Raw genomic sequence first — 27,718 nt, 5'->3', positions numbered from 1 at the left:
CCGACTGCAGTGCCACTTGACAGAGTGAGGCTGACAGGCAGTCAGGCCCGGCCTCAGGCACCATAGGAAGCTCCGCTTCGCCCGACCCAGGGCTCGGACTCGGGCTCAGCCCCTGAAGACGGCGAACTCCGCTCCGCCCGACCCAGGGCTCGGACTCGGGCTAAGCCCCGGAAGACGGCGAACTCCGCTCCGCCCGACCCAGGGCTCGGACTTGGGCTCAGCCCCGGAAGACGGCGAACTCCACTCCGCTCGACCCAGGGCTCGGACTTGGGCTCAGCCCCGGAAAACGACGAACACCGCTCCGCCCGACCCAGGGCTCGGGCTTGGGCTCAGCCCCGGAAGACGGCGAACTCCGCTCCGCCCGACCCAGGGCTCGGACTTGGGCTCAGCCCCGGAAGACGACGAACACCGCTCCCCCCGACCCCAAGGATCGGACTCAGCCCTGGCCTCAGTTGACGGCCTCCGCCTCGCCCGATCCAGGGGCTCGGATTCGACCTCGGCCACGGAAGACATACTCGACCTCGACCTCGGAGGAGCCTCCACATCGCCCAACCTATGGCGCAGATCAGCCACGTCAACAGGAGGCGCCATCATCACCCTACCCCAAGCTGACTCAGGCCACGGGGAACAAGACCGGCGTCCCATCTGGCTCGCTCCGCCAGATAGGCAATGATGGCGCCCCGCACACTCTGTGACGACGGCGGCTCTCAGCCCCCTTACGGAAGCAGGAGGACGTCAACAAGGACTCGACAACTCCGACAGCTGTCCTTCCCCCAGGCTCCAGCGCTCCTCCGACGGCCACGACACTACACGAACCGGGCGCCAAAACCTCTCCGGCCGCCACGATGGCGTGTACTTAGGGCGCTAGCTCTCCTCCGCTAGACACGTAGCACTCTGCTACACCCCCCATTGTACACCTGGATCCTCTCCTTGCGCCTATAAAAGGAAGGACCAGTGCCCTCTTAGAGAGGGTGGGCCGCGCGGGAACGAGGACGAGACAGGCGCTCGCGTAAGGCCGCTCGCTCCCTCACCCGCGTGGACGCTTGTAACCCCCTACTGCAAGCGCACCCGACCTGGGCGCGGGACGAACACGAAGGCCGCGGGATTTCCACATCTCTCACGCCCGTCTCCGGCCACCTTTCTCCCCCCTTCGCGCTCGGCCTCGCGCCGACCCATCTGGGCTGGGGCACGCGGCGACATTTCACTCGTCGGCCCAGGGACCCCCTGGTCTCGAAACGCCGACAATTATCTTTTATCTTTTAACTATATTTATGTTTCAGAAGCTTTAAAATGTACATGCAATTTTTTAGTTGTCTCTTGTAAAACAATTGTATGTGCCTTAGCCTATCCACACTCATACAACTCTACATTTCTACTCTAAAAATATTTTGTCCTTGTCAACAATTTCTTTACCCTATCTCATAATTATCCGTAGTCATATTTACTTATCTCAACTCTATACAAGTATAACGTATTATATTATTTATTTTCAATTCTTGTTAATTCACCAACCACATATGGTTTGTACCATGTACGCATGCCCACATGCACACACGCTGTCCCAAGTGAGATAGAGTAAATGCAAGGCACTCTGTAAATAGCGTTTTTGTTGCCAGCCTCTATTTTACCAGCGTATGGCGTTCCTCACTGCAGCTTTTTTCACGCTGTATCGTGTACTCCAAATCGATATAGGGTCTGTTTGGTTGAGCTGTGGCTGTGAAAAAAGTTGCTGTGAGCTGTGAGCTGTGGAAAAAGCTGCTGTAGGCTGTAAGCTGTTAAAAAGCTAAAAACCGTTTGATGGAAATCACTAAAAGTCATTAAAAATTCTTCGATATATGTTTTCATAGTTCCATCCGAAAAGCCACTAAAAGCAGGTCAGGGGTGCTTTCAGATTTGCACTACGAGAAAGTCGGCTTTTAGAAAAAGCTGCTTCCTGGATCCAGCCCTTTGGTTGGCTTTTGACTTTTAGGGGGGCAAAAATCAAAGCCAAAAGTCAAACCAAACACACCCATAGTATTGCATAAGGTGCGCCACCGTGGACAGCCTTACGCCGCCTAAACCCCTCCCAGAACCCTAGCAGGTTAGCAATCCAAATCCCATGCCGTGCCAGACTACCCAAACTGCCCCTACGAACCCAGCTCACCGAACGCAGATATATCACCTCCGTCAGACCGTCACTCCGTTTCCGTGCAGCGACGGAAAAAAGAGAGTGAAAAGAACGAAACCACTCACCCAGACTCGCAGAGGCCACACGAGAGATTAGGAGGGTTTGCCCATCCGTATAAAAAGGAGCGGCCGGCGAGGGCTGCAGTCTGCAGATCCCGTCTCCGCTTTACCAAAACAGCTCCTCGCCCAATCATTCTCTCTGCCTCGTCCTCGCGCCGCCTCTCATCTTCCGGGAGTCAGCGGCGGCGGTGAGTCACTCTCACTCTCCAATCAAACCACTTCCCATGCATGCTGGTTGTATTGAATCCATTATCCATCTCATCAGGGCGTGCCCCTGAGGTAGAGGGGACCCGATTGGTGAGGGGGTTTAGGGTTTTGATCCTGCGGCAGATTGTTCGGTTGGCTAGTACTTTGTTGCGCTGTGGCTTTGTAGGGCTGGCGATGTTTCCCTGTTGTTTTAGGGAGCCGTGGTGTTTGTTGTCCCGTAATTTTGTATTTTTTTTGGCCTAATTAGATTTGCTGGTGTCGGTTTCTGGTCTGAGCAGGAATATGGCGGGGAAATCCAAGGGTGGGAAGAACAAAGGGAAGGCGCAAGTCGTGGGTCACTCCGCCTCAGCTGAGCCAGAGGTGCTGGCGACTGATGGAGCCGAATTGGTTAATCCAGATAACGGGGAAGTAAGCGAACCCGGGGAAGTAAGCGACCCCCCTGCCACGGAGGATGGCGTGGCAGATGTAGAGAAAGGAGACGGGGATGCTCCGGAGGTTGTGCAGTCTGCAAAAAAGCCAGCTGAAGGTGAGGCTGTGCCTCATTTACTCGTGCACTGATACTGACATACTGCAGATGAATTGTATTGTTTGAGTAGTAACACATTGAACACCTGGGGACATTGTGAATACCTTCGATTTAGTATGTTCTTTGGCTGAAGCTATGCTGAACGAGTGATGTGTTTGCTCATTCGATGTTTTCTATGGCTGTGCTTACACCGATGATTCTGGATATATATTGAAAATAATAGTAATTCGTTTGTGATCTATTTTTTCTGGCCAATCTCTGTTAGAGTAGTTATTGGAAACCCTAACCCTAGAATAGGGTGAGGCGAAGCCGGTGGGCTGGCTGCAGTAGACAGTCTCCGTCAGAGTGCCATGTAGGAAGGCGTTCTTGACGTCGAGCTGATGGATCGCCCAGTTCCGGGAAAGGGCGAGGGAGAGGACGGCGAGAACGGTGGCGAACTTGACGACAGAGCTGAAAGTTTCGTGTAGCGGTCAAGGGAGCCGTCTGAAGTCATCTTGTGGCGAAAGAGCCACTTGCCGATGACTACATTGGTGCCAAGAGGACGCGGCACCAGGTCCCAGGTGTGGTTGGCCAGCAGGGCCGCGTACTCCTCCATGGCCCAACGCCAATGAGGGTCAGCGAAGGCGGTGCGAACGGAGGAGGGGACGGGGGAGACGTCCGGGGGAGTGGTGGTCGTGTCACCGGCCAGGATCAGCCTGTCGATTGGTCGAAGGACGCCTGCGGCGCGACGAGTCACCATCGGATGGATGTGCCCGGGATCGCGGTGAATGGCAACTGGGTGGTACACGGATGGCTCAGAGCGAGGCGCCTGGACGGCGGGAGCCCCGTGCGTGGTCGACTTGCGGCGATGATAGACAACCGCGAGGTCGACGAAACGGATCGCGCTCGTCGAGGGACCCGGGTCCGTGGGCACCGAGGGAGGAGCGCTCCCGCGACGGCGGTAGACGAGGGCAGTGTCAGCGAAGCGAGTCACGCTCGTGGATGGGGCCAGGGTCGCCGGGGCCGCGCGTGGCGCTGGCAGGGTCGACGGAGCCGCGCATGGCGCAGGCGCAGCCGACGGGGCCGCATGTGGTGCAGGTAGAAGTGCGGGCGGGGGCGTCGAAGCCGCGTGTGGCACGAGCGGTGTCGACGGTGCCGCACGCGAGGATGGTGAAGCCGCGCGGGGTGCGGGCAACGGTGCGAGGCGAGGTGCCTGGGGGAATGGGTACTCGGATCAGACTCAAGGAGGGAGTCGAGATCGGTGGGTGGGGAGTAGTCAGCAAGGGGAAACACATTTTTGTCGAAAACAACGTGATGAGAGATGATAATGCGGTGGGATGTGAGGTCAAGACTGTGATACCCCTTGTGGTCAGGGGAGTAGCCAAGGAAGAGGCAGCGAGTGGAGCGTGGAGATAGCTTATGAGGGGCAGTAGCGGAAGTGTTGGGATAGCAGACACAACCGAACACGAGGAGGTGGTCGTAGGAGGGGGTTGTGCCGTACAGGGCAAAGTAGGGGGTGGGGTGGTTCACCGCCTTCGATGGGAGGCGGTTGAGGAGGTGGGTGACGGTGTGCAGGGCCTCTGCCCAGTAGCTGGCAGGGAGAGACGCCTGAAAGAGAAGGCAACGAATCATGTTGGTGGTGGTGCGAATCATGCGCTCGACCCGACCGTTCTGGGCAGAGGTGTAGGGGCACGAGAGACGTAGCTGAACGCCACTGGTGAGGAAGAATGATCGAGCGACGTGGTTATCGAACTCGCGGCCGTTATCACATAGCAGTGCACGGACCGGGCGACGGAACTGGGTGGAGACCCAGGCAAAGAAGTGAGTGAGGGTGGTAAAAGTGTCAGACTTCAACTGAAGAGGAAAAGTTCATAGAAAATAGGAAAAATCATCCAAAATTACTAAATAGTTTTTGTAACCAGAGAGACTGAGTACAAGGGAGGTCCAGAGATCACAATGAACCAGGCCAAAAGCCTGCTCAGCCCTAGAAAAAGATGTAGAAAAAGGGAGACGAATATGTCGCCCAAGCTAACAAGCATGACAGAGGCCCTCAAAATGTCCCCTAATACAAGGATCTAAAGTGCTGGAAAGCTTTGCCATGACGTCAGGTCCTGGGTGGCCGCGACGACGATGCCAAGTGATGGAGGTGGTGGTGGAGACCAGGACGGGAGGTGGAGACGCGCCGGTGGAAGGAGGCCAGAGCGTATAGAGGGACCCGATGCTGTCACATCGGGCGAGTGGGATCCTGGTGGCCAGATCCTTCACAGAAAAACCAGAAGGGTCAAACTCAATAGAACAAGAATTGTCGGTGGTGAACCAACGGACAAAAAGGAGATTGTGAGTAATGTGAGGGGCTACGAGAACGTCGTTGAGATAGAATGGTCCAAGGAGTACCGAGGCACCTACTGAGGTGACTGGAAGAGTGGAACCGTTTCCAACTATGATCGAGGTAGGGCGTGTGTGGAAGGGGATGGGTGTGAGCGAGACAGCATGCTTGTGGTGGGGGTGGTGTGGTAGGCTGCACCGGAGTCGATGACCCAGTTAGAGGGTGGTGGAGCCAACGCCATAATGCTATAGGCGGCGGCGAGAGAGGCTGGGTCCCAGCCTCCAGCAAACGAGGACCAGGGTGTCGTGGTGGGGGTCCTCGTAGGCGGGAGCTGAGGCGAGGCCGGGGTCGTCGGGGGGCCGCCCTAAGGAGGCATGCCATAGGCAGGCGACGGAGGTGTGCTGTAGGGTGGCGTCGTCAGGAGAGCCGGCGCCGGAGGACGGGAGGCATTGGGGCCTGACCCGGCCACATGGAGATGGTGCCGGTCCTGGGGTTGTAAAACGACGTCCAGCCATGGCCGCCACCCACGTCCGCCCTTGCGGGGCGACGACCTCCGTCGGCGGTGGAAGCCGGACGAGGGGCCGCAAGTGTCGCGGCAGGGGGCCGAGCGGGGGCCCCGGTCGGCAGAGTGCGGGGGGCTTGTCCCTTGGAAGACGCCTGTGCACCAGTGGTGGCGCTGTAGAGTGCTGGGGCCGGAGTGGGAGCCTCAATCGTCATGGTGAGCTCCTCGAGGAGAAGCTCATTCCGCACGACATGGAAGGTGGGAAAAGGCATGATCCGCTTGATGAGAGCCTTCAGGTGGCCGTAGCGGGGGTTGAGGCCACGCAGAAGGTTCAACACTAGGGTACGGTTCGCTACCGACTCGCCGCGGTCGCGGAGGGAGTCCGCCAGGCCGTTCATATGGCGGTAGTACTCCCCCACGGAGAGGTCTCCCTGGGAGAACTGGTGGAATTGGGAGTCGAGGTGGAGGGCCTGAGCGTCCCGGTTCCCGAGAAACTGTTCCTCGAGAGCGAGCCATGCCTGGTGGCCCGTGTGTGCCTGGTCGCAGATGATGTCCTGGAGCTCGGCGGTGATGGTGTCGTGGAGCCACGAGAGCACCATAGTGTCCATCAGGGACCAGGCCGGGGACGGCGGGGCGACGATGTCGTCGAGAATGTGGTTGGTGAGAGCATAGCGCTGCAGGGTGAGGAGGACCTGCCCCCGCCAACGAGGGTAGTGGGAGGACGCCGGGTCCAGCACGATGGATACGAGGGACCAGATGTTGTGGAGACCGGCGGCCTGGGCGTGGAGAGCGACGATGTGGTCGACGTCGAGTCCAGAGGCGTGGGGAGCCTCTAGGGTGGGCGGCGATGTCTCATGAACGACTGGAGGGGGCCCGATGATAAGACGCTGTGCAGTGGCCATCTATGCAGTCAGAGCGGCTCCAATGTACGCTCCTGCTCCAGTGCACGGATCGCGGCGCTGTGAGGCCGCTAGGACAGTCTGGATGGTGGCGATGGCAGATGCCAGCGCGGAGTCGGTAGAAGGCGTCGCGGAAGCCTGTGTGGCGTCAAGAACGAGCGGACGAGTGGTGGAGAACCCAGGGGGCGTCTGCCTGGAGAGACGGGTCGGCGAGAGGAGACCATTAAGGGCGCCTGTGCACGACAGGTGCGGCTGCGTCGATGTGGGCGCCGGCGTCCTGCAGGGCGGCGTGGAGGGGACCCATGGCCGCCGAGGGCGCGCGCGGTGGAGAAGGGCCGACGGCGAGGGTGGGATCCGGCGGCGCGGGCGCGACGGGACGGGGGGCGCGCGGCTCCGGCTCCGGCGGAGCAGGGGCGCGGTGGAGGAGACGGTGCAAGGGTGCGGCCCGGTGGGAGGAGAGGGAGGCGCCCGACGCAACCATGTGGTGGTCGGCGGCGACTGTGAAGGGAGGGAGAAGAGGAAGGTGGCATCGGTTGTGGAGGAAGAGAGGAGAGAAAAAAGGAAACTGGCCCTATACCATATTGGAAACCCTAACCCTAGAATAGGGTGGAGATATGTTTTAATAGGCTTGGTGTTGGGCCTGGCCCATTACAGAGGGGCGAGAGGGTAAATACACATGGAAGACCCCCAAACCCTAATACAATTCTAACAGTGATCATCTACATCAGGTTACACATTTCAGTTAGACAGTTAGAACTTTCATCTATGGAATTCAGGATGTGTTGTTGTTGTTGTTTTGCCTGAAAAACCTTGCCTGCGTACTCTTAAGTGGAGAAAGTTCCTGTGAATGTGCTGTTGCTTTAACAATTAACCATTCAAGCAGGAGAGCTTCATCTGTACCCTGTTCCTGTCAGGACACAATCTGGTGAAAAGCTCGAGCTGCAGGTAACTGTAAAAATGTTCTTTCTTTTTCTATTTAACTTACTAGTTCTGTTGTTTCATGGTATGCTGTTATTTACAGCTAAGCCCAGGAGATTCTGTTATTGATGTTAAACAATTCCTCTTGGATGCTCCTGAAACATGCTTCTACACATGCTATGATTTGATATTGCATACTGAAGATGGGTCAGCTCATCAGTTAGAAGACTACAATGAAATATCTGAAATAGCAGATATAACTTCTGGTGGATGTTCACTGGAGATGGTTGCTGGTATGTAACACGTTCCAGTTTCTTCTCTGATGTCCTATATCAGTGCTTATTTTGTGGATCTGAAATAAATGTTCTTTCAGCAATATATGATGAGAGGTCTATTAGGTCACATCTCCGACGTGTGAGGGAGTTACTATCTCTGTCTACTCTTCATGTTTCCCTATCGACATCCTTAACTCTGCAGCAGGAGTCTGCCCAGGGAAAATCTGCAGGTACATCAGGTCCAATGTTTTTTTTTGATCTGCAGTTGTATTTATATCTTCCATATTTGGTGTAAATGGCTCAAGTAATGCTTATTCTACTATATGAATTGCATGCAAGTTTTAAACCAACCTGCTATCGATTTTGACCTTACTTGATTCTACCCCTGCTGAACAGATTCTGGAAAAAGCCCTATTCAGGAGCTTGATGGTTTAAATTTTATGGAGGATAGTGCTGGTGCTCTCACTAATTTATTGGCATCTACACCAGCAGAGATAAAATGTGTTGAAAGCATGGTTTTTTCTTCTTTCAATCCTCCGCCGACCTATCGGAGGTAAGCCTGCTGTCTTGCATCTTACCATTGTCATATATTTGTGAGTATCTTTTTTAGAATCATTCTTATGAAAACGAGGGTGCACAAATCTTGAAGTGCTTCATGGGTTAAGTGAAATATCCTTTCGCTCTTCTGCTTGTGCTTTAAAATGTCATTAGCTGAAAGAGTGAAGCATAGAGGCACCACCCATTATTTTTCAAGTCTGGTAAGATCTGGACATTTTTCCTAGAAAGGTTGTTTTACCTTAAGATATATTGCTTTGCCTATACTTGGTCTATGTTAATATTTTTTTATGCTAGTCATAAGCTGTGGTGCTGGAATTCTGGATAACTGTATTATTGTTTTTCTGTGTATTTCTTATTAAGGGCACAGTTATTCCATGTTAGTGCAGAGGATATATTCCATATAATGGTCCTGATGCCCAAATTCTGTAACATTGTTGTGACCTTGTCACTATCGAGTTGGAATTTTGTGGAATTAACACTTGATAGTGGTTTCCTCAGGTTACATGGAGATCTCATCTATATTGATGTTGCTACATTGGAAGGAAACAAATACTGCATTACTGGAAGCTCCAAATCTTTTTATGTTAACAGTAGCAACAAAAATATATTTGACTCGAAACCTACAAAACAAGGACTGGAGGCCAGCACTCTCGTAGGCCTACTACAGAAGATCAGTGCCAAATTTAAGAAAGGTCTGCTATTGTCTACTCTATTGATCTGAATTTTATCCTTGTTGGCTGTTCTGCGCTATGCTTAATCTTTGCTGACATTTGGACGAATCTTTTGAAGGTTTTCGTGAAGTTTTGGATCGCAGGGCATCGGCTCATCCATTTGAGAATGTTCAGTCTTTGCTTCCAGTGACTTCTTGGCTAGGAGCGTATCCTGTGCCCGGTAATTTTGACACCGATTCCCTTCTGAGTGTATTATATAGTAGAAATCCAGAAGCAAGTAGCTGTTCTGTGGCATGTTTTTTGGGGGTTTCCTTCATATTCTCTAATATGATTTTGAAGTGCTTTGGTGTCAGTATGATTTGACCATGCTATATATTATGGCCTAAAGTTAGTTTTGCCACACTTAGTTAAAATCTAGTTAAACTCTAGTGATCTAGTCTATATTAAGTGCGCCATGAATCCATGATGCTAAACAGAATATGCCAATGCGTTCATCTTGTTTAAACTTATACTATTGGCTTCATAAACTACAAAGGCATTGCAGCAGTACTGTTTACTTCTCAGCTTGTTCTTTACATTGGCTTGGAACACCTTACACTTCTAATTTTGTTTCTTGATGATATTTGATAATGCTATAGTTGATCTCCAATCTTGGTATAAAGTATAAACGTACCATGGGAAATCTGTTATGAGAACTGAAGGCACTACACATTCTTATATGTAACAGAACATAGAAGGGATGCAGCCAGGGCTGAAGATTCTGTTGTGTTGTCATATGGCACTGAGTTAATTGGCATGCAAAGAGACTGGAATGAAGAATTGCAGTCCTGCCGGGAGTTTCCTCATGGCAATCCTCAAGAAAGGTTCTTGAGTTGTTATCCCACTTACTGGATTACCTGCTTTACACCTGTAGTAACTCATTACTTTTGGCTGTGCAGGATACTGCGGGGCAGAGCGCTCTACAAAGTAACATGTGATTTTGTTGATGCTGCAGTAAAAGGTGCAGTTGGTGTCATCAATAGATGCATACCCCCAATAAATCCAACTGACCCAGAATGTTTTCATATGTGAGTAAATATAATGTCTATATTTCTTCTTTGAAATTTGATTAAACAATATCAACAAGTTTTATGTTGGAGTATTTGAGTAGTAAGTTTGTATCCATTCAAGTGGCTATGTATTATTTTTTCATATGATTTTTGAAGCTAATGTTTTTTTGGAGTTTGTTTAAAATTGAAGGGATGACATTGAGAAGCTGTGTAGAGCCTCTGGGATTTTATCCTAAACTAATACATGGTTCGGCTTTGTACTCTCTGCGAAGAGCCCAAAGACCGACAAAAACAAACACTTGTTTAAAATTGGGCAAATATTACTTTTAAAGGAGCTATGTTCCTTCCAAATTGTTAATTTCAAAGTTTCAAACCTCTGAACAATTTAAATCTCTTACCATCTGTGATTTCAGGTGCATTATGGAAACTTAATTTATCTGCATCTGATTTGAATCCAGCATGTTATTTTCAAATTGCTCATCCATTTGTTCCTCATGTCCATTTGAATCTAGAGCATCCAAATGTCGTCACATGGACCACAGCTTAAGTTATGGATTCTGTACGTACTGTTAGAAAATACTTACAAATTTATTGTTGAACCTAGTCGCCACGGGACTGACCAGGTGACTAACCACGATTAGCCATCGACCATATCGATTAGGCGAGCTTAGTTGGTTCTAGTCGTCCTATATATTTCAGGACAATTGTACAGTTCCCTCCCTGTGGTTTCTTGTACTTTTGTTAAGCCTCTTTTTATTCTAAACTTTACAGTGGGGGCCTTCCCTGCTGTATTTTAGGATAAAAAATTAGTATGTATGTACCTATATATATACTATATAGTGTACACAATAAAGCAAGCATCAAGACTACATTAGTGGTCAATCGGCGACTTGTGAAAGTTGATTTCTGCACTGTCCAGAACTCAATATCCATGTCCCAACTCCCAAACATGATCTCAGGATGAAGAACCAGCAAGTGAGTAGCAGAGGGCAGCACAGCAAGCTAATCAGACTTGTAGAGAGGCAGCTTCATCCTGAGATCATGTTTGGTTTGCTACCTGTAGCATGCGCTGGGAGGAATTACGTGCGGGAGGATACACCCTCGTTTGTGGGTGGAGAGGGATCGTGTGGGAAGAATAGCAGTCACTTGCAGGGGGAATGTGTCCAGCGTTCGGAGGATTCCAAGCGCTTCCTAGTGTGCGTTTTTTGGGCACTCCTATGCTAACCCTAACAGGCCATACAGCCTGCCCAAAGCCCACATGTAAACTCAATTAAGCAGGCTCAGAAAAAACAGAGCAGCCAGCCTAGTCGCCCCCTCCTAGTCAGATGACTAATCACGATTAAGCAACAACCAATTAGACAACTAGGTTCTTAGTCGAGCTAGTCGCCTCGGTAACCTCCAGTGGCTGACTAGGTCGATTAATTGTGATTAATCGACGACTTGTAAACACTGTATTATTGAATTATTGATAGTAAATTAATACCAACCTCCACATGAGTCACCAGGTCGATGGTTCGAACTTTGAAGGAACCTCTCCGCATTTGCGGGGAAAGGCTTGCCTCGGTTTATTTTTTCTCTAGACCCCACTCATTGGGGAGCCTCCGACACCAGGTCTGCATTTTTTAATGCCTATTTAGGGCGTGTTTGGCATGGCTCTAGAGCAAAATTTCAAGGAGGAGCTGGCCAGAGCTCGCCAAACACCCAAACTCCATAGTTGTGGAGCTGGCCAGAGCCTGCCAAACACCCTAACTCTAGAGTTGTGAACTCCATAGAGTTTTCAGAGTTGTAGTACAATTTTTTGGAGTACCTCTTTTGCTGGACATGGAGTTTAGGGTTATTTACCCGCCACTACCACTAGTTATGATATAGCAATCTAAACTCTGGAGTAGAGCTGCTCCAACCAGAGTTTTGGAGTAGAGCTGCTCCGGAGTAGAGCAGAGTCATGCCAAACACGCCCTTAAAGTATCCTTTTCACCAATTTGTACTTCCTGGGTTCCATCATTCCATGACACATTCAACTACCCTGTTTCTGTTAACTTGATGCTAGACTATTGTTTCAAGTTTAATTTCAATTTCAATTTTCTCAGTTTATGGGTACTATAATTGATTTTTTGTTTCTCAACATCCACATTATTCTGATATTTTTACTTCTCTATAAAGGATGATGAGGTTATTTGTGCTGTCAATTAAAGTTCAATCTTTACTCTCTCTGCTACAACACTGAGTGTATTGTTATTTGTGCTCTTGTTCTAGCTTAGTGAAGCCTTCGAATGTAAACGGTTTTGCTTTGTGATTTTGGTATTTGTGTAATGCAGATTTTTTTTGTAATATGGATTGTTATGGCTACAAAACTGTTAGGAGCTTGTCACTTCCTTGCAATGTATACATGCTTGGTCAAATATTATTTGAGTTTCTTGACAAGTCTGTTTTAATCTCACTCCTGCTATCTCTGCCCCAGGTATGTTCACAACAATATTTTCTTTAGTTTTGCTGTCGACTCCGACTATGAAGACATTTCAAAGGACCACAAGCCAGATTGCCAAAATGGGTCCAGCAGAAGCACCAAGGTTTCCTCCCCAGATGTGATAACTAAGCCAGATGCAAACCATGGCAAATCTGCTGAGGTAGTTGATTCAAAATCTGAAGAGGCACAACTCGCAGATAGTGAGCAGGCGACATATGCTTCTGCAAACAATGACTTAAAAGGAACTAAGGCTTATCAAGAAGCTGATGTTTCTGGCCTTCACAATCTTGCGATGGCAATAGTTGATTACAGAGGTCACAGGGTTGTAGCTCAGGTCTGTATTTAAATTACATTTCCTCGTATATATAGCGCTTTTAGAATCTTTTGCTGTTTTTTATTATGGTTATGCAATTTGTTTTTTCACTCAACATCTTTTTGTATATTATTATGTCAAAATGTCACAAATGCTAAGCTCAATTCGAACTTTGGACCTGTAGAGTATAATACCTGGTATTCTTCAAGGAGACAAGTCCGATTCCCTTCTGTATGGTTCTGTTGATAATGGCAAGAAGATATCTTGGAACGAAACGTTCCATTCTAAGGTCAGTTGACTGTTTAAAAAAAATCTAATGTCTGTCTGTTGCAATAAAGAGTAAACAATTTTCTCTGCTGAAAGAAGTCTGAAAATTGTCTCCATATTTTTTTACAAGTGGCTAGTCTAAACCTTGAAATATAGCGCATTTCAAATATTTGTTAATTTGCAATACCATCCTGTTTGGGTCCGAAAGGTTTTGGTGCAATGTGAAGTATGATGATCGTTTACATGAATTGGTTTACTGTGCTAAGTATTCCGTACTGAACAACATTGTTGTTAGTGCACACTTGACATGGTTTGACTGACTGATATTTCTGTCTTACTTTCGGAGTGCTTACATTTCAGGGTTTCCCTAGCTTTTTTTTGTGTTGTTGATTTGAAGTTCTTTATTACAATTTCGTTTGCATAAGAATATTTCAATGATTACACTCGATTCTTACTCTTGGTAGGAAACTTGCAGTGATGAAGTTAATCCGCCTGTTGCCATATTAGTATTAATGTTAATGCTATTTCATCTTCTTTTGCAATTCAGCTTGTTCTTCAGTTTAACTAATGTTGTGCTATTCTGTATTGCTATTTTAGGTTGTTGAGGCTGCAAAGCAGCTCCATTTGAAGGAACATGTGGTATTGGATGGTTCTGGCAATCCTATAAAATTAGCTGCTACAGTCGAATGCAAGGGTATTGTTGGGAGTGATGACAGGTAATTTGATTCTTGAAGTTACACGCTGGGGTTTGTTGATGTCTGGTACAAGTAATGGAATCACTTGCGACCTTTTCATTTTCTTTTCTTGAAGGCTCATCAGTTGGTAGTAGTTTACATTTTTCTGTGCACGAAAGCAATGATGAGCATGTTTTGAGTTATCAGTAAGCACATGGTTTAACTGTGTTGCTGATAGACTGGAGAGAAGAGGGCTGGAGCACCCGGATGCTTGCCCTCTCTGCGACCATGAACAGGAAACCACTCAACATCTTCTAGCTTCTTGCATTTCTGGCACATCATTCTTTTACCTTTTGGTTTGGGGAACCTCTCTCCTGGGGCACATGTGTCGTCTTTTGCTTATTGGTGGAAAGAGGTGAGCAGCAAAGTACATAAGGAATGGAGAAAGGGCTTCAATAGTGTCACCATTTTAGGAGCTTGGTGCTTATGGTTGCAAAGAAACCGGGCTGTCTTTGATGGTGAATCTCCTACCATTGGAAAAGTGCAGAGATCCCTGTTTGATGAGCTAGCATGTTGGGTGATGGCTGGGGCCAAGAATCTGGAAAGCTTAGGCCTAGCAACAGCACTTAGCTCGGCAGGAATATTCTAGTGGGCATTGTGTGGTCGTGTTTCTATTGTGCCTCCTGATGGATCAGTTTTTTGTTTTTTTGTTTTTGGCCGCCTTAAGTGGCCTAGGATGCTTGTATCTGTCCGCTTGGACTTCTTTTCCCCCTCTACTTAATATAATGATGCACAACCCTCCTGCGTTTCCGAGAAAAAAAACTGTGTTGCTGGGTTCTAGCAATCCTGTAAAGTTTACATGAACTGTGAGAAACCCTTAAGACATTTCATAATTTGTTGTGACCTTGTTTTTCTTCTTGAGCTATCCTTTTTCTTTTACAGCAATAAACATGTGTTTTGTACTCGTTGGTATATTTAGCACAGTTGTAAAGTTTACATGAACTGTGAGAAAACCCTTAAGACATTTCATAATTTGTTGTGACCTTGTTTTTCTTCTTGAGCTATCCTTTTTCTTTTACAGCAATAAACATGTGTTTTGTACTCGTTGGTATATTTAGCACAGTTGTTTTGGTACTTGCTATCATGCAGACATTACATTTTGGATCTGATGAGAGTGACTCCTCGAGATTCTAACTACATTGGACAAGAGCACCGCTTCTGTGTGTTGAGACCTGAACTTATAGCATCATTTGTTGAGGTCAGCTTGTCACATTTTTTAACCGTATTTACCAAACTGCAACATGGTTTATTTTGTCGAACATTTGAATCACATATTACTGTATTTTATCATTTATATTTGCAGGTTGAATCCATAAAACAATCGTTGAAGCAAAAGGTTCCAGATGCTCCAGTTGCAAGTACTTCTGATGCTAAGGTTCGTGTCGATAGCAATCCCTGTGTTCTTGCTGTGTGTTCAGAAGCGTTATGCATAAATAAGCAACTAACCATTGATTTTTTATGCTACTTCAATAATGCAGAATTGTTGAACTTGTAATCTTGTGTCATTTATATGTTCCCTAAGATTCAGTTGCATGATCCCTAGTTTGATTTCCAAGAGCAGAGGTCTTTAACCCAATGATATATATCAATTCATTGTTACCAATTTATCCCTCAATGAATATTATATTAGTTTGTGCACTCATAGACCATTTTTGTTAACAGAATGAATAATTAGACTGAATAAAGATATGACATTTCACATTTGTAATCTGGAGTTCCTGTTATAACAGGCTACCTCTGTTGAAGGAGATGACAAGTCTGAAGAAAGCTCTGTTCATACACACGAGGAAAATGACAACTCAAGCTCCGAGATTCTTTTCAATCCGAATGTGTTTACAGAGTACAAGCTTGCTGGCAGTGCAGAGGTCTTTAAAACTACTCTTTGTGTAATTAATATCATCATATATACCAATCTGATAACTGTCTGCTATTCCTAGGAAATCGCTGCTGACGAAGAGTTGGTAAAAAGGGCTGGTACATATCTTGTAGATATAGTGATCCCAAAGTTTGTTCAGGATCTTTGTTCCCTTGATATCTCCCCTATGGATGGACAGACTTTAACAGATGCATTGCATCTCCATGGGATAAATATTAGGTATCTGGGCAAGGTGAGTCTATAGGTGGACCAGCTTTGACATTACATTTCATCTGTTCTGTTCATTATATGATTCTTGTTTCAGATTGCAGGCATGGTCAAACATTTACCACACCTATGGGACTTGTTTTCTACTGAGATAATAGTTAGATCTGCAAAGCATGTTATCAAGGTAGTATAACTTCCTAAATTACAATAATTACTCAATCTGGTTGTTGATTGTGTGATTTATTGCAAATTTATGAAAACCTACAATTGTGTATATTTATAGTTAAATGCAGTTAGGGTTTTCGGGCTATCAATATGGAAATGAGTGGTCTCACTACTTTTTTTATTTTAATCCATTTGATTTCCATAATGGTAAATCCGATTTTCATTACTGAGAAGCGATGAAATTTCAACGAGTTAAACAAGTTTTGCAACGTGTTTGCGACCATAACAGGTACTTGGCCACACTTGAACACGAAGGGTTTAGCGGGTTAGGCAACACTACCCTTTAACGATACTGAAGCTTAGTCTTCAGAGACGACTTGAACTAAAGTACTATACTAGGCTACTAGCTAAATAGTTGTGTATTAGAAGCAACTTGAACTAAAGCACTGGCTAAAAGTTGCTTATTACAAGCCACTAAGGATGACATAGCAGTATAGCACACAGGCTGAAGCAAGGGTCAAACCACTGATTCCAAATCATTACTTGGAGTTGGAGATCTCTAGCCACCCTGCTCTTTGATGGAAATGAAGTGCCATTTTCTGCAGAACCTTTGTGCCTTTTTTCACTTGGTGCATGTATGGGTGACAATGGGCTCTAAATTTTACACTATAAGATTTAAGGATCGGATCGGACCCTATTTCTATTCATTTTTGAACTAAATTTTATTTAAGGCTCTACCATTTTGTGAAGAAGCATTTGGATCGTGATCCATTACCACCCCTAGTTGCATGAACTCGTGGTTATAAAGCCCTGTTCAGTATCCCGGACAGAGCAGATTAAACAAATAATCTTGGGACAAAATTTGATTCTTTTCCCTTCGACCAACCATGTACATGTTTTTCTGTAAGGGAGGCTCCATTTATCCAAACCTTGTGACTAATCCATTCAATTCACAGCACCGTATTATTAGATAGTTATTCATGTTTGGTTTCTTATTCTTCAAATTATCCAGCACACCACTGCAAGACCAACCATGTACATTTGTTTTCTGTAAGGCAGGCTTCATCCAAACCTTGTTCTGATTTTAATCCATTCAATTCACATAATTGTTTTATTATGTAGTTATCATGTTTGATTCCTTGTATGCTAACCAAATTGTTTGTTCCCACTCTAGGATATACTGAGACAAAGTTTGGACCATGATATTGCGCCAGCTATTGCTCATTTCTTAAACTGTTTCGTTGGGAAAGTTTTAGGTGCTTCCACAAAGAGTAGTCTTAGCAACGCACAGTCAAAAACTCTGAAGGTATGCCTTCCCAATCTTGGTAATCTTGTGGTTTTGATATCTGCAGCAAATATTACTGTTGAATTTTGTGATGTCACAGTTTCATCTTTTTTATTTGATTTTTAGGGTCACGAAAATAGCCAAACTCAAAAGTCTACTAAAGGCCCTAAACTGAGCCATGCTGCCGTTTCAAGAAAAAGCTTATCAACTTATTCTCATCTAACCTCTGATGGAATTTGGTTTAGCATTAAGGAATTTGCAAAATCAAAATATCAGGTACTTACGATTCCTGCTGTGTTTCTTTGAGGTCTTCACTTTTCTATTTGAGGAACATCACTAATGGAGTTTATTTTTTTTAGTTTGAAGTGCCAGATGAAGCTAGGCTTTCAGCCAAAAGGGTAGCTGTTCTCCGCAACCTATGCCGAAAGGTTAGTACCATTCTGCTTCTGCCTTGCATGCTACTTGTTCATGATCGTTGGTTTGTTTGTTACCAAAAATATTGCTAATTTGTGTTTGGTCCAAGCAACTTCTATTGTGTTTTTTTTGCTAATAATGGCCTGCATGTAGTATACGTGTTCTCCATAGTATAATAGACCCACTGAATCTATCAAATGCCATTGTTTGCGCATCCGTCAATTGCTTTAGTTAGTGTTCCTTGTACATGTAACAGGTAGGAATAACAATTGCTGCACGAAAATATGATATGGATGCTTCAAGTCCATTTGAGGCCTCGGATATGTTAAATCTCCAACCAGTTGTCAAGCATTCTGTTCCAACCTGTACAGATGCAAAGAATCTTATGGAAGCAGGGAAAGTCAGGATGGCTGAGGTATACAGTTCTGTTATTTTTGTTTCTGATATAGCATTGTCGCTGTGACGTCTTATCCTGTTCTCTACATATATAATACTCCGCAGTTTTTTTGTATAAGGATGCAATTTTTTAATGCATTCGAGTGTTTCAGGGAACATTGAATGAGGCATATGCATTGTTTTCTGAAGCCTTTTCACTGCTTCAACAGGTATGCACTAGCTGTTTAACTTGAAATATCTGCAGAACTACTATTTACTTGACCTTTGATTTGAAATTACAGATTACTGGTCCCATGCACAAGGATGCTGCAAATTGTTGCCGGTGAAGTGCTAACTTCTTTACTTGCCTATTGTGTTGGTCTTACTTTTGTAAGGAACACACACATGAAAAACTGAGCAATCTATTGGATGTACTATGCCACGTTCTTCCATTTTAGATCATGGCATATGCTACTTATAGTGTACATGGTGTTAGAAAAAAAAGACTCATGGCTTGTACATGATTTCACTATCTTTCACTTAAGTGAATTACTATACACATTATGCAAGAGGAGCATTAAATCAGGGGCATGATGTTTACTCAGATGAGCATTTGTCGTCATTTACTGTTCCAAATTATAAGACGGTTTCGCCTTTCTAGATACATAGCTTTTGCTATGCACTGTCTAGATACATAGTAAACGCAACACATCTGAAAAAGCCAAAATGTCTTATAGTTTATAATGGAGGTAGTACTGTTCTTCTGTACATTCAGATTAAATCCTCAGGGAACAAATGTTTGTTCTTTGTTATAGGTACCTTGCTATGGTTTTGTACCATGCTGGTGATACAGCCGGTGCAATTGTGCAGCAGCATAGGGAACTCATCATAAACGAGAGATGTCTTGGTCTTGATCATCCGGACACAGCCCACAGGTACGCATATTTGTTTTTAAAAATGTTACTGCTAAATTTTGGTATTATCCTTGAATCTGACATGAAGCCTGACGTTATCATTGGAAAAACTTATTACCTATGCTAAATTCCTTTCGTCTACGTTAAAAACGTGAAGCAACATTGGAAAAATCATCTAAATTTTGCTATAAAATTGTTCTGAAAACGGCCATCTTACCTGATGCAGAAGTTGCAGTAAATTTGAATATGTTGGTTAGCTGCTGAGCTAGTGTTATACTCATGCAAACATTTTTTTTAGCTTATTACTGGTTTCAAGCCAGTTAAACAGAATCATAGTTTCTTTTGTTTTTCTTAAATTTGTCAATTGCATTTTACTCTATTAATTCAGCGAAAGTTTACTATCGTTATCCTGTTATACACATTTTTTTCAGTTATGGTAACATGGCCTTGTTCTATCATGGGCTCAATCAAACTGAATTGGCACTGCGGCACATGTCCCGTACACTGCTGCTGCTAAGTTTGGCGTCAGGACCTGATCATCCAGATGTTGCAGCAACTCTCATAAATGTTGCAATGATGTACCAGGATGCCAGTAATATGAATACTGCTCTTAGGTATCTTCAAGAAGCCCTTATGAAGAATGAACGACTTCTTGGCCCTGACCATGTTCAAACAGCCGTATGCTATCATGCTCTTGCCATTGCATTCAGTTGTATGAGCTTATATAAGCTTTCAATTCAGGTTAGTTCTGACAAAAGATACTGGTGTAGTTATTTCGAACTGTTAGCTTGACATCTTGGTGTTTCATGACAGCATGAAAAGAAGACCTATGATATACTGGTAAAACAATTAGGGGAAAATGACTCACGGACTAAAGATTCAGAAAATTGGTTGAATACATTTAAGCTTCGAGAAGAACAGGTATATTTTCTATGTTTATTAGCATTTTACTTTTTAGAATATTGCAAATTATTTAGCTTTACTGGTTGATTCACTTTTGGCCCTGAGATTATTGTGTGCGTTCTAATGTGCAGTTATTATGTAACGTTACAAAGTTTGTTCGTAACATATATTTCCCCCCATCTGCTTCATTAGCTCTGCATATCTTTGTCATTCTTGCATGGCGAACATTATTCTATTGTCAATCTGCACAGGTCAACGCCCAGAAGCAGAAGGACCAGGGAGCTAATGCATCTGATAACGCTGTTAAATTCTTGAAGGTAAGCTAAATTGCAGACCTTCCTTCTATACCAGCCTAATTCATCCAACTTTAATGGCCGAAACAATATCCATACTTGTACACAGAGCTTACTGTTGAATAAAGTAACGTGCTTTTGTGCTACTTTTGGTTGTCGTAAAGTCTCTTAGCACAAGTTCAATGAGATATTTGGTCTGAATATTAACTCCTATAACTGTATGGCTAATGATATTTATATCTGCTGTTATTGGATTTATGGTTGCATTGATTTGTTTCCTTTTGCCTTTTCAGGCAAACCCTGCATTTTTACAAGCAATGAAGGCTGCTGCGCTCCAATCAGGTGACAGGTCAGCAAATGTCAACAGGTCCCTCAATGCTGCAGTAGTTGGAGAAGGTGTACCACGACTGAGAGGAGTGGATGAGCGAGCTGCTCGAGCGACCGCAGAAGCTCGGAAGAAAGCTGTTGCAAGAGGCCTGAATGTCCGTAATGGCCCTGCGGCAAACCATGCGTCTGATGAACTAGCTCAGATTCTCAAACTCATCAATACTGCTTCGGGGTCTTCCACTTCGGCATCTGCAAAAACCGAGGAATCTGCCTCTGAAGGGCAGGCAACAAATGGATCTGTTCAAAACGGAGCTGCAACCGATGCGAAGTCTGCAGATATCAACGTGCCACCTGCACCTGCCAACCAACCAGTTGGATTGGGGGCAACATTGGAGTTGAAGAAGCAGAAATCAAAGCAAAAGTCGTAGAAAACCCGTGCCTGGAATTTCTTTTATGACTGCAGTTTTGGACTTTAGGGTGATTTGTTTTTTTACATTTATAGAAATTCCACGTTCACGTGGTGGAAGAGTTCATTTGTTTCTGTTGGAGGTTCTTAGGAGAGTTCAATAATCATTACGAGAAAGAAGACAATTGTTTGGAATCATCATTGATAGACCACTGATGAGATAATGGCTAATCCTTAAGCTAATAAATCTGTAGCCGGTACAACCTGTTTAATTTTTTTTTGTGCAAGATTAGTATGCTAATTTGTTGTCCAACGGAGGTGTTGCGCTTATTTCTGTTAATTTTTTTAGTTCTTCTGGTGGTGCGTGACTTTGTGTGCAGAACGATTTTTTAGTGATGCGCGTGCCGGCGTTTGTGCAGGGTTGTGTTCGATATTTCATTTTCAGCATCGCGCTGCCCATGTGCAATTGTGGTGCTATGGATAATGGGATTTTTTGCGGCGTATGCTGGTATATCGTTAATATTATTAATATAGTTCTTTAATATTATTAATATAGTTCTAATATTGCCGGTTATTTTACTATGGTTAGCAATAATGATTTAACTTTGATGAACGCTTGTTTGGCCTGGCCGTGAATTAGTTTTAGCATCATTTTTTCTGACTCGGACAAATATTTGTCCTTAATTTAGATTAACTAAAAGTTTGCGACGGGTAGCCGCATCCACTCATAGTTTTTAAGGGCTTGTTCGGTTATTTTTAATCCATATGGATCGGAGGGGATTGATACGGATTGAGAGAGGTTTTGACTTACTAGGGATTAGAATCCCTCAATCCTCCTTAATCCATATGGATTAGGGTAGAACCGAACACGCCCTGAATGAGCTTTTCTAGTGGCTTCTCGGTAGAAATAGGGATGAACTATTATCGAGCGAAGCTAGCTCAAAATCTTTGGCTTTTTCCCGCATTACTTTTTGATGAGACCCTTAATAAGGATGGAGTTGTTTTTTTATAGGAGCCAAAGTCAAGGCTAGACCTTATATCCATACCCATCATTCGTATAACGTTCATCCTATACACATCTTTATTAAATTCTTGTTCCTAACAAGAAAAGTATTGAGTATACTATATTGTATATGACATTAACAATCACACGACCACCAACAACAATACATCACAAATAAATCTTACATGTAACAAGAAAAACATTATTTAAACATGCAAAACAACAAAAACAAAGTGCCACATGGGCTGGTGGATGGGGTAGCTTGTGGTTGGTCGCCCGGGTTGGGTGGATGAATGCCTAAAGAGTTGAAGAGGCAGGGTTAGTTTTTGCGCTCATTGCTTTCTTCCTCCTCTACGCCCTTGAACGACCGAGGTCCGTGCGGCAGACAATAGTGAGGTACGTGTTGCTGGCGCTATGGACCACACTAGACCTGAAGGGGCGCTTGCTCTCATCGTGGGCATCTGGCCACAACTCATGCGTGTTGGCACAATACGGGGGATTCAAGGGCATCACGTGAGATGCCCTTGGCGCGCCAGCGTCTCCCTATAGGGGAAGGGGCTCATCGGTACGCCCATGACGCAGGAAGGGGCTTGTCGTTGATGGCGTCGTCGAGCCACCCAACGGAGTCCCCTTCAAACCAATTGTACAGCGGCAACGACGACCTAAAATGTTCTCGCGCTTGGGGTCCGCCCAGATCGGCCGCGGGATTCAAAAACTCAAAGCGAAACAGCCGTTCCTCGAACGGCTCGCGCACGCGCAACGGCCGCCCCGCGAACCGCTCGCCTCGTCGCATTAACTCCGCGGCGGGACAGGCGGCGCCTCTGGCAGGAGAAGCAAGCGACGCTTCACCTTCACCATAATGACCGCGTCAAAAGAGGTACGCCACGTCATTCAATTTCGTATCCTTTTCCTTTTTCCTCTTTCTCTCTCTTGCAAGAGGGACCGGGAAAGGGGGATACCCCGAAAAGGATCCTTCTCTGTGAAGGAACCAGGCTCCGAGCCTCCCTACTGATCAGAGGTTCGAAGGCTGGCCCCTCGAAGGGTTCAACAGCCGCCTCAGAGCGCGTGGGCTCCACACCCACTACTGGTCAGAGGTTCGAAGGCCGGCCCCTCGGAAGGGTTCAACGACCGCCTCAGGCTACTCGGGCTCCGTGCCCACTACTGATCAGGGGTTCAAAGGCTGGCCCTCGAAGGGTTCACAGCCGCCTCAGACATAGAGCGAGGGATGACCATGGGTACGTTCGATACATAACCAAGGCTCGGGCTGCGCTCCCGAGGTACCCTAGGACATTTCCGAGACCAGCGGGAACGATCTTGTAACGGAATCCCATCAGAGGGAGGCATCGAGCCCTCGGACCCCGTCGACAGGGGACCGGGTCCGGCAGATCACCCGCAGGTACTTTTGGGCGCGCCTCTGGGCCTCTAGCCGACCCCTAGCGAATGGGGCACAGACGTCCGCTCGGATTACCCGCCAGCAGCTCACCGGAGACACCATGTTCGACGCCCTCCGAGGGCAACATGGCGCTTTCCCCCCCTCCTTGCGGAAAGGCGACGCAGGGGCGTATGTAAAAAAGTCGAGTCTGTCCCTGACCGTCCTCTCGCCCTGTGCAGAGGCTCGGGGGCTGCTCTCGCAAACCCGACTCCGGCCAAACCGTTGACAGCGTCAACATACCAGCCCGAGAACTTGGGACCCGACCGTGCACCCGGGCTACGACCAGCTCGCATGAGGGAACGACCAGACCAGCCAAAGCATTGCGCGAGGCATTAAGACATCGGAGGAGTCAAACCACTCCTCCGAGGCCTCGGGGGCTACACCCGGCGGGTGCGCTCGCGCGCACCCATCGGAACAAAATGCAACCGAGAAAGGCTGGTCCCCTTGCAAAACAGTGCGACAAAAGCCTCCAAGCGAGTGTTAACACTCCCTTCGAGGCTCGGGGGCTACTGTCGGGGACCATAATTAGGGGTACCCTCAAGACTCCTAATTCTCAGCTGGTAACCCCCATCAGCACAAAGCTGCAAAGGCCTAATGGGTGCGATTAAGTCAGGGATCGGTCCGTTCGAAGGACTCGATCACGCCTCGCCCGAGCCTAGCCTCGGGCAAGGGCAGTCGACCCCGGAGGATCTCCGCCTCGCCCGAGGCCCCCCTCCAGCGATGAACATACTTCCGGCTCGCCCGAGGCCCTGTCTTCGCCAAGAAGCAACCCTGACCAAATCGTCGCGCCAACCGACCAAATCGCAGGAGCATTTAATGCAAAGGTGGCCTGACACCTTTATCCTGACGCGCGCCCTTCAGTCGACAGAGCCGAAGTGACCGCAGTCACTTCGCCGCTCCACTGACCGGCCTGACAGAAGGACAGCGCCGCCTGCGCCGTACCGACTGCAGTGCCACTTGACAGAGTGAGGCTGACAGGCAGTCAGGCCCGGCCTCAGGCACCATAGGAAGCTCCGCTTCGCCCGACCCAGGGCTCGAACTCGGGCTCAGCCCCTGAAGACGGCGAACTCCGCTCCGCCCGACCCAGGGCTCGGACTCGGGCTAAGCCCCGGAAGACGGCGAACTCTGCTCCGCCCGACCTAGGGCTCGGACTTGGGCTCAGCCCCGAAAGACGGCGAACTCCACTCCGCTCGACCCAGGGCTCGGACTTGGGCTCAGCCCCGGAAAACGACGAACACCGCTCCGCCCGACCCAGGGCTCGGGCTTGGGCTCAGCCCCGGAAGACGGCGAACTCCGCTCCGCCCGACCCAGGGCTCGGACTTGGGCTCAGCCCCGGAAGACGACGAACACCGCTCCCCCCGACCCCAAGGATCGGACTCAGCCCTGGCCTCAGCTGACGGCCTCCGCCTCGCCCGATCCAGGGGCTCGGATTCGACCTCGGCCACGGAAGACATACTCGACCTCGACCTCGGAGGAGCCTCCACATCGCCCAACCTATGGCGCAGATCAGCCACGTCAACAGGAGGCACCATCATCACCCTACCCCAAGCTGACTCAGGCCACGGGGAACAAGACCGGCGTCCCATCTGGCTTGCTCCGCCAGATAGGCAATGATGGCGCCCCGCACACTCTGTGACGACGGCGGCTCTCAGCCCCCTTACGGAAGCAGGAGGACGTCAACAAGGACTCGACAACTCCGACAGCTGTCCTTCCCCCAGGCTCCAGCGCTCCTCCGACGGCCACGACACCACACGAACCGGGCGCCAAAACCTCTCCGGCCGCCACGATGGCGTGTACTTAGGGCGCTAGCTCTCCTCCGCTAGACACGTAGCACTCTGCTACACCCCCCATTGTACACCTGGATCCTCTCCTTGCGCCTATAAAAGGAAGGACCAGTGCCCTCTTAGAGAGGGTGGGCCGCGCGGGAACGAGGACGAGACAGGCGCTCGCGTAAGGCCGCTCGCTCCCTCACCCGCGTGGACGCTTGTAACCCCCTACTGCAAGCGCACCCGACCTGGGCGCGGGACGAACACGAAGGCCGCGGGATTTCCACCTCTCTCACGTCCGTCTCCGGCCACCTTTCTCCCCCCTTCGCGCTCGGCCTCGCGCCGACCCATCTGGGCTGGGGCACGCGGCGACATTTCACTCGTCGGCCCAGGGACCCCCTGGTCTCGAAACGCCGACAATTATCTTTTATCTTTTAACTATATTTATGTTTCAGAAGCTTTAAAATGTACATGCAATTTTTTAGTTGTCTCTTGTAAAACAATTGTATGTGCCTTAGCCTATCCACACTCATACAACTCTACATTTCTACTCTAAAAATATTTTGTCCTTGTCAACAATTTCTTTACCCTATCTCATAATTATCCGTAGTCATATTTACTTATCTCAACTCTATACAAGTATAACGTATTATATTATTTATTTTCAATTCTTGTTAATTCACCAACCACATATGGTTTGTACCATGTACGCATGCCCACATGCACACACGCTGTCCCAAGTGAGATAGAGTAAATGCAAGGCACTCTGTAAATAGCGTTTTTGTTGCCAGCCTCTATTTTACCAGCTCTATTTTACCTGGGACCTAAAATGTTCTCGCGCTTGGAGATGACAAGTCTGAAGAAAGCTCTGTTCATACACACGAGGAAAATGACAACTCAAGCTCCGAGATTCTTTTCAATCCGAATGTGTTTACAGAGTACAAGCTTGCTGGCAGTGCAGAGGTCTTTAAAACTACTCTTTGTGTAATTAATATCATCATATATACCAATCTGATAACTGTCTGCTATTCCTAGGAAATCGCTGCTGACGAAGAGTTGGTAAAAAGGGCTGGTACATATCTTGTAGATATAGTGATCCCAAAGTTTGTTCAGGATCTTTGTTCCCTTGATATCTCCCCTATGGATGGACAGACTTTAACAGATGCATTGCATCTCCATGGGATAAATATTAGGTATCTGGGCAAGGTGAGTCTATAGGTGGACCAGCTTTGACATTACATTTCATCTGTTCTGTTCATTATATGATTCTTGTTTCAGATTGCAGGCATGGTCAAACATTTACCACACCTATGGGACTTGTTTTCTACTGAGATAATAGTTAGATCTGCAAAGCATGTTATCAAGGTAGTATAACTTCCTAAATTACAATAATTACTCAATCTGGTTGTTGATTGTGTGATTTATTGCAAATTTATGAAAACCTACAATTGTGTATATTTATAGTTAAATGCAGTTAGGGTTTTCGGGCTATCAATATGGAAATGAGTGGTCTCACTACTTTTTTTTATTTTAATCCATTTGATTTCCATAATGGTAAATCCGATTTTCATTACTGAGAAGCGATGAAATTTCAACGAGTTAAACAAGTTTTGCAACGTGTTTGCGACCATAACAGGTACTTGGCCACACTTGAACACGAAGGGTTTAGCGGGTTAGGCAACACTACCCTTTAACGATACTGAAGCTTAGTCTTCAGAGACGACTTGAACTAAAGTACTATACTAGGCTACTAGCTAAATAGTTGTGTATTAGAAGCAACTTGAACTAAAGCACTGGCTAAAAGTTGCTTATTACAAGCCACTAAGGATGACATAGCAGTATAGCACACAGGCTGAAGCAAGGGTCAAACCACTGATTCCAAATCATTACTTGGAGTTGGAGATCTCTAGCCACCCTGCTCTTTGATGGAAATGAAGTGCCATTTTCTGCAGAACCTTTGTGCCTTTTTTCACTTGGTGCATGTATGGGTGACAATGGGCTCTAAATTTTACACTATAAGATTTAAGGATCGGATCGGACCCTATTTCTATTCATTTTTGAACTAAATTTTATTTAAGGCTCTACCATTTTGTGAAGAAGCATTTGGATCGTGATCCATTACCACCCCTAGTTGCATGAACTCGTGGTTATAAAGCCCTGTTCAGTATCCCGGACAGAGCAGATTAAACAAATAATCTTGGGACAAAATTTGATTCTTTTCCCTTCGACCAACCATGTACATTGGCATACGACAAGGTTAAGTGGCCTTTCTTGTACCAAACTCTACGGATGAAGGGTTTCTCTCTAAGATGGATATCTTGGATAAAGACCTTCATCTCGGGAGGTAGTGTGGCTATAAACGTTAATGATGAGATAGGCCATTATTTTCAAACGAAGAAAGGCCTTAGGCAAGGAGACCCACTTTCACCCCTCCTTTT

At 46.8% G+C, this 27,718-nt stretch overlaps 1 protein-coding gene across 2 annotated transcripts in view; it reads left to right on the top strand.

Annotated features, from left to right (window-relative positions):
• Positions 1-2,156: 2,156 nt before the first annotated feature.
• LOC100381905 (uncharacterized) overlaps positions 2,157-27,718 on the top strand; it is a 31,740-nt gene continuing 6,178 nt past the window's right edge. Inside the window, exons 1-29 of one of the 2 annotated variants that reach the window (XM_008647947.3) lie at positions 2,188-2,414; positions 2,712-2,959; positions 7,549-7,610; positions 7,687-7,876; positions 7,957-8,088; positions 8,255-8,411; positions 8,915-9,108; positions 9,206-9,307; positions 9,815-9,950; positions 10,026-10,154; positions 12,595-12,934; positions 13,098-13,202; positions 13,778-13,896; positions 15,004-15,112; positions 15,218-15,289; positions 15,645-15,779; positions 15,852-16,022; positions 16,095-16,181; positions 17,337-17,468; positions 17,574-17,723; positions 17,807-17,875; positions 18,118-18,276; positions 18,410-18,466; positions 18,539-18,579; positions 19,052-19,171; positions 19,582-19,891; positions 19,964-20,071; positions 20,305-20,370; positions 20,640-21,374. In XM_008647947.3, the coding sequence (XP_008646169.1) occupies positions 2,716-2,959; positions 7,549-7,610; positions 7,687-7,876; positions 7,957-8,088; positions 8,255-8,411; positions 8,915-9,108; positions 9,206-9,307; positions 9,815-9,950; positions 10,026-10,154; positions 12,595-12,934; positions 13,098-13,202; positions 13,778-13,896; positions 15,004-15,112; positions 15,218-15,289; positions 15,645-15,779; positions 15,852-16,022; positions 16,095-16,181; positions 17,337-17,468; positions 17,574-17,723; positions 17,807-17,875; positions 18,118-18,276; positions 18,410-18,466; positions 18,539-18,579; positions 19,052-19,171; positions 19,582-19,891; positions 19,964-20,071; positions 20,305-20,370; positions 20,640-21,101 (4,158 nt within the window). In that variant the 5' untranslated portion in view covers positions 2,188-2,414; positions 2,712-2,715 and the 3' untranslated portion in view covers positions 21,102-21,374. Of the gene's footprint in view, positions 2,415-2,711; positions 2,960-7,548; positions 7,611-7,686; positions 7,877-7,956; positions 8,089-8,254; positions 8,412-8,914; positions 9,109-9,205; positions 9,308-9,814; positions 9,951-10,025; positions 10,155-12,594; positions 12,935-13,097; positions 13,203-13,777; positions 13,897-15,003; positions 15,113-15,217; positions 15,290-15,644; positions 15,780-15,851; positions 16,023-16,094; positions 16,182-17,336; positions 17,469-17,573; positions 17,724-17,806; positions 17,876-18,117; positions 18,277-18,409; positions 18,467-18,538; positions 18,580-19,051; positions 19,172-19,581; positions 19,892-19,963; positions 20,072-20,304; positions 20,371-20,639; positions 21,375-26,127; positions 26,244-26,315; positions 26,487-26,558; positions 26,646-27,718 lie in introns of those variants that run through there. The other variant, XM_020553468.2, reaches the window with a different exon arrangement.

The sequence above is a fragment of the Zea mays genome, chromosome 5 (genome assembly GCF_902167145.1).
Source record: "Zea mays cultivar B73 chromosome 5, Zm-B73-REFERENCE-NAM-5.0, whole genome shotgun sequence".
Lineage (NCBI taxonomy): Eukaryota > Viridiplantae > Streptophyta > Magnoliopsida > Poales > Poaceae > Zea > Zea mays.
This window is presented reverse-complemented; position numbering and strand designations above follow the sequence as displayed.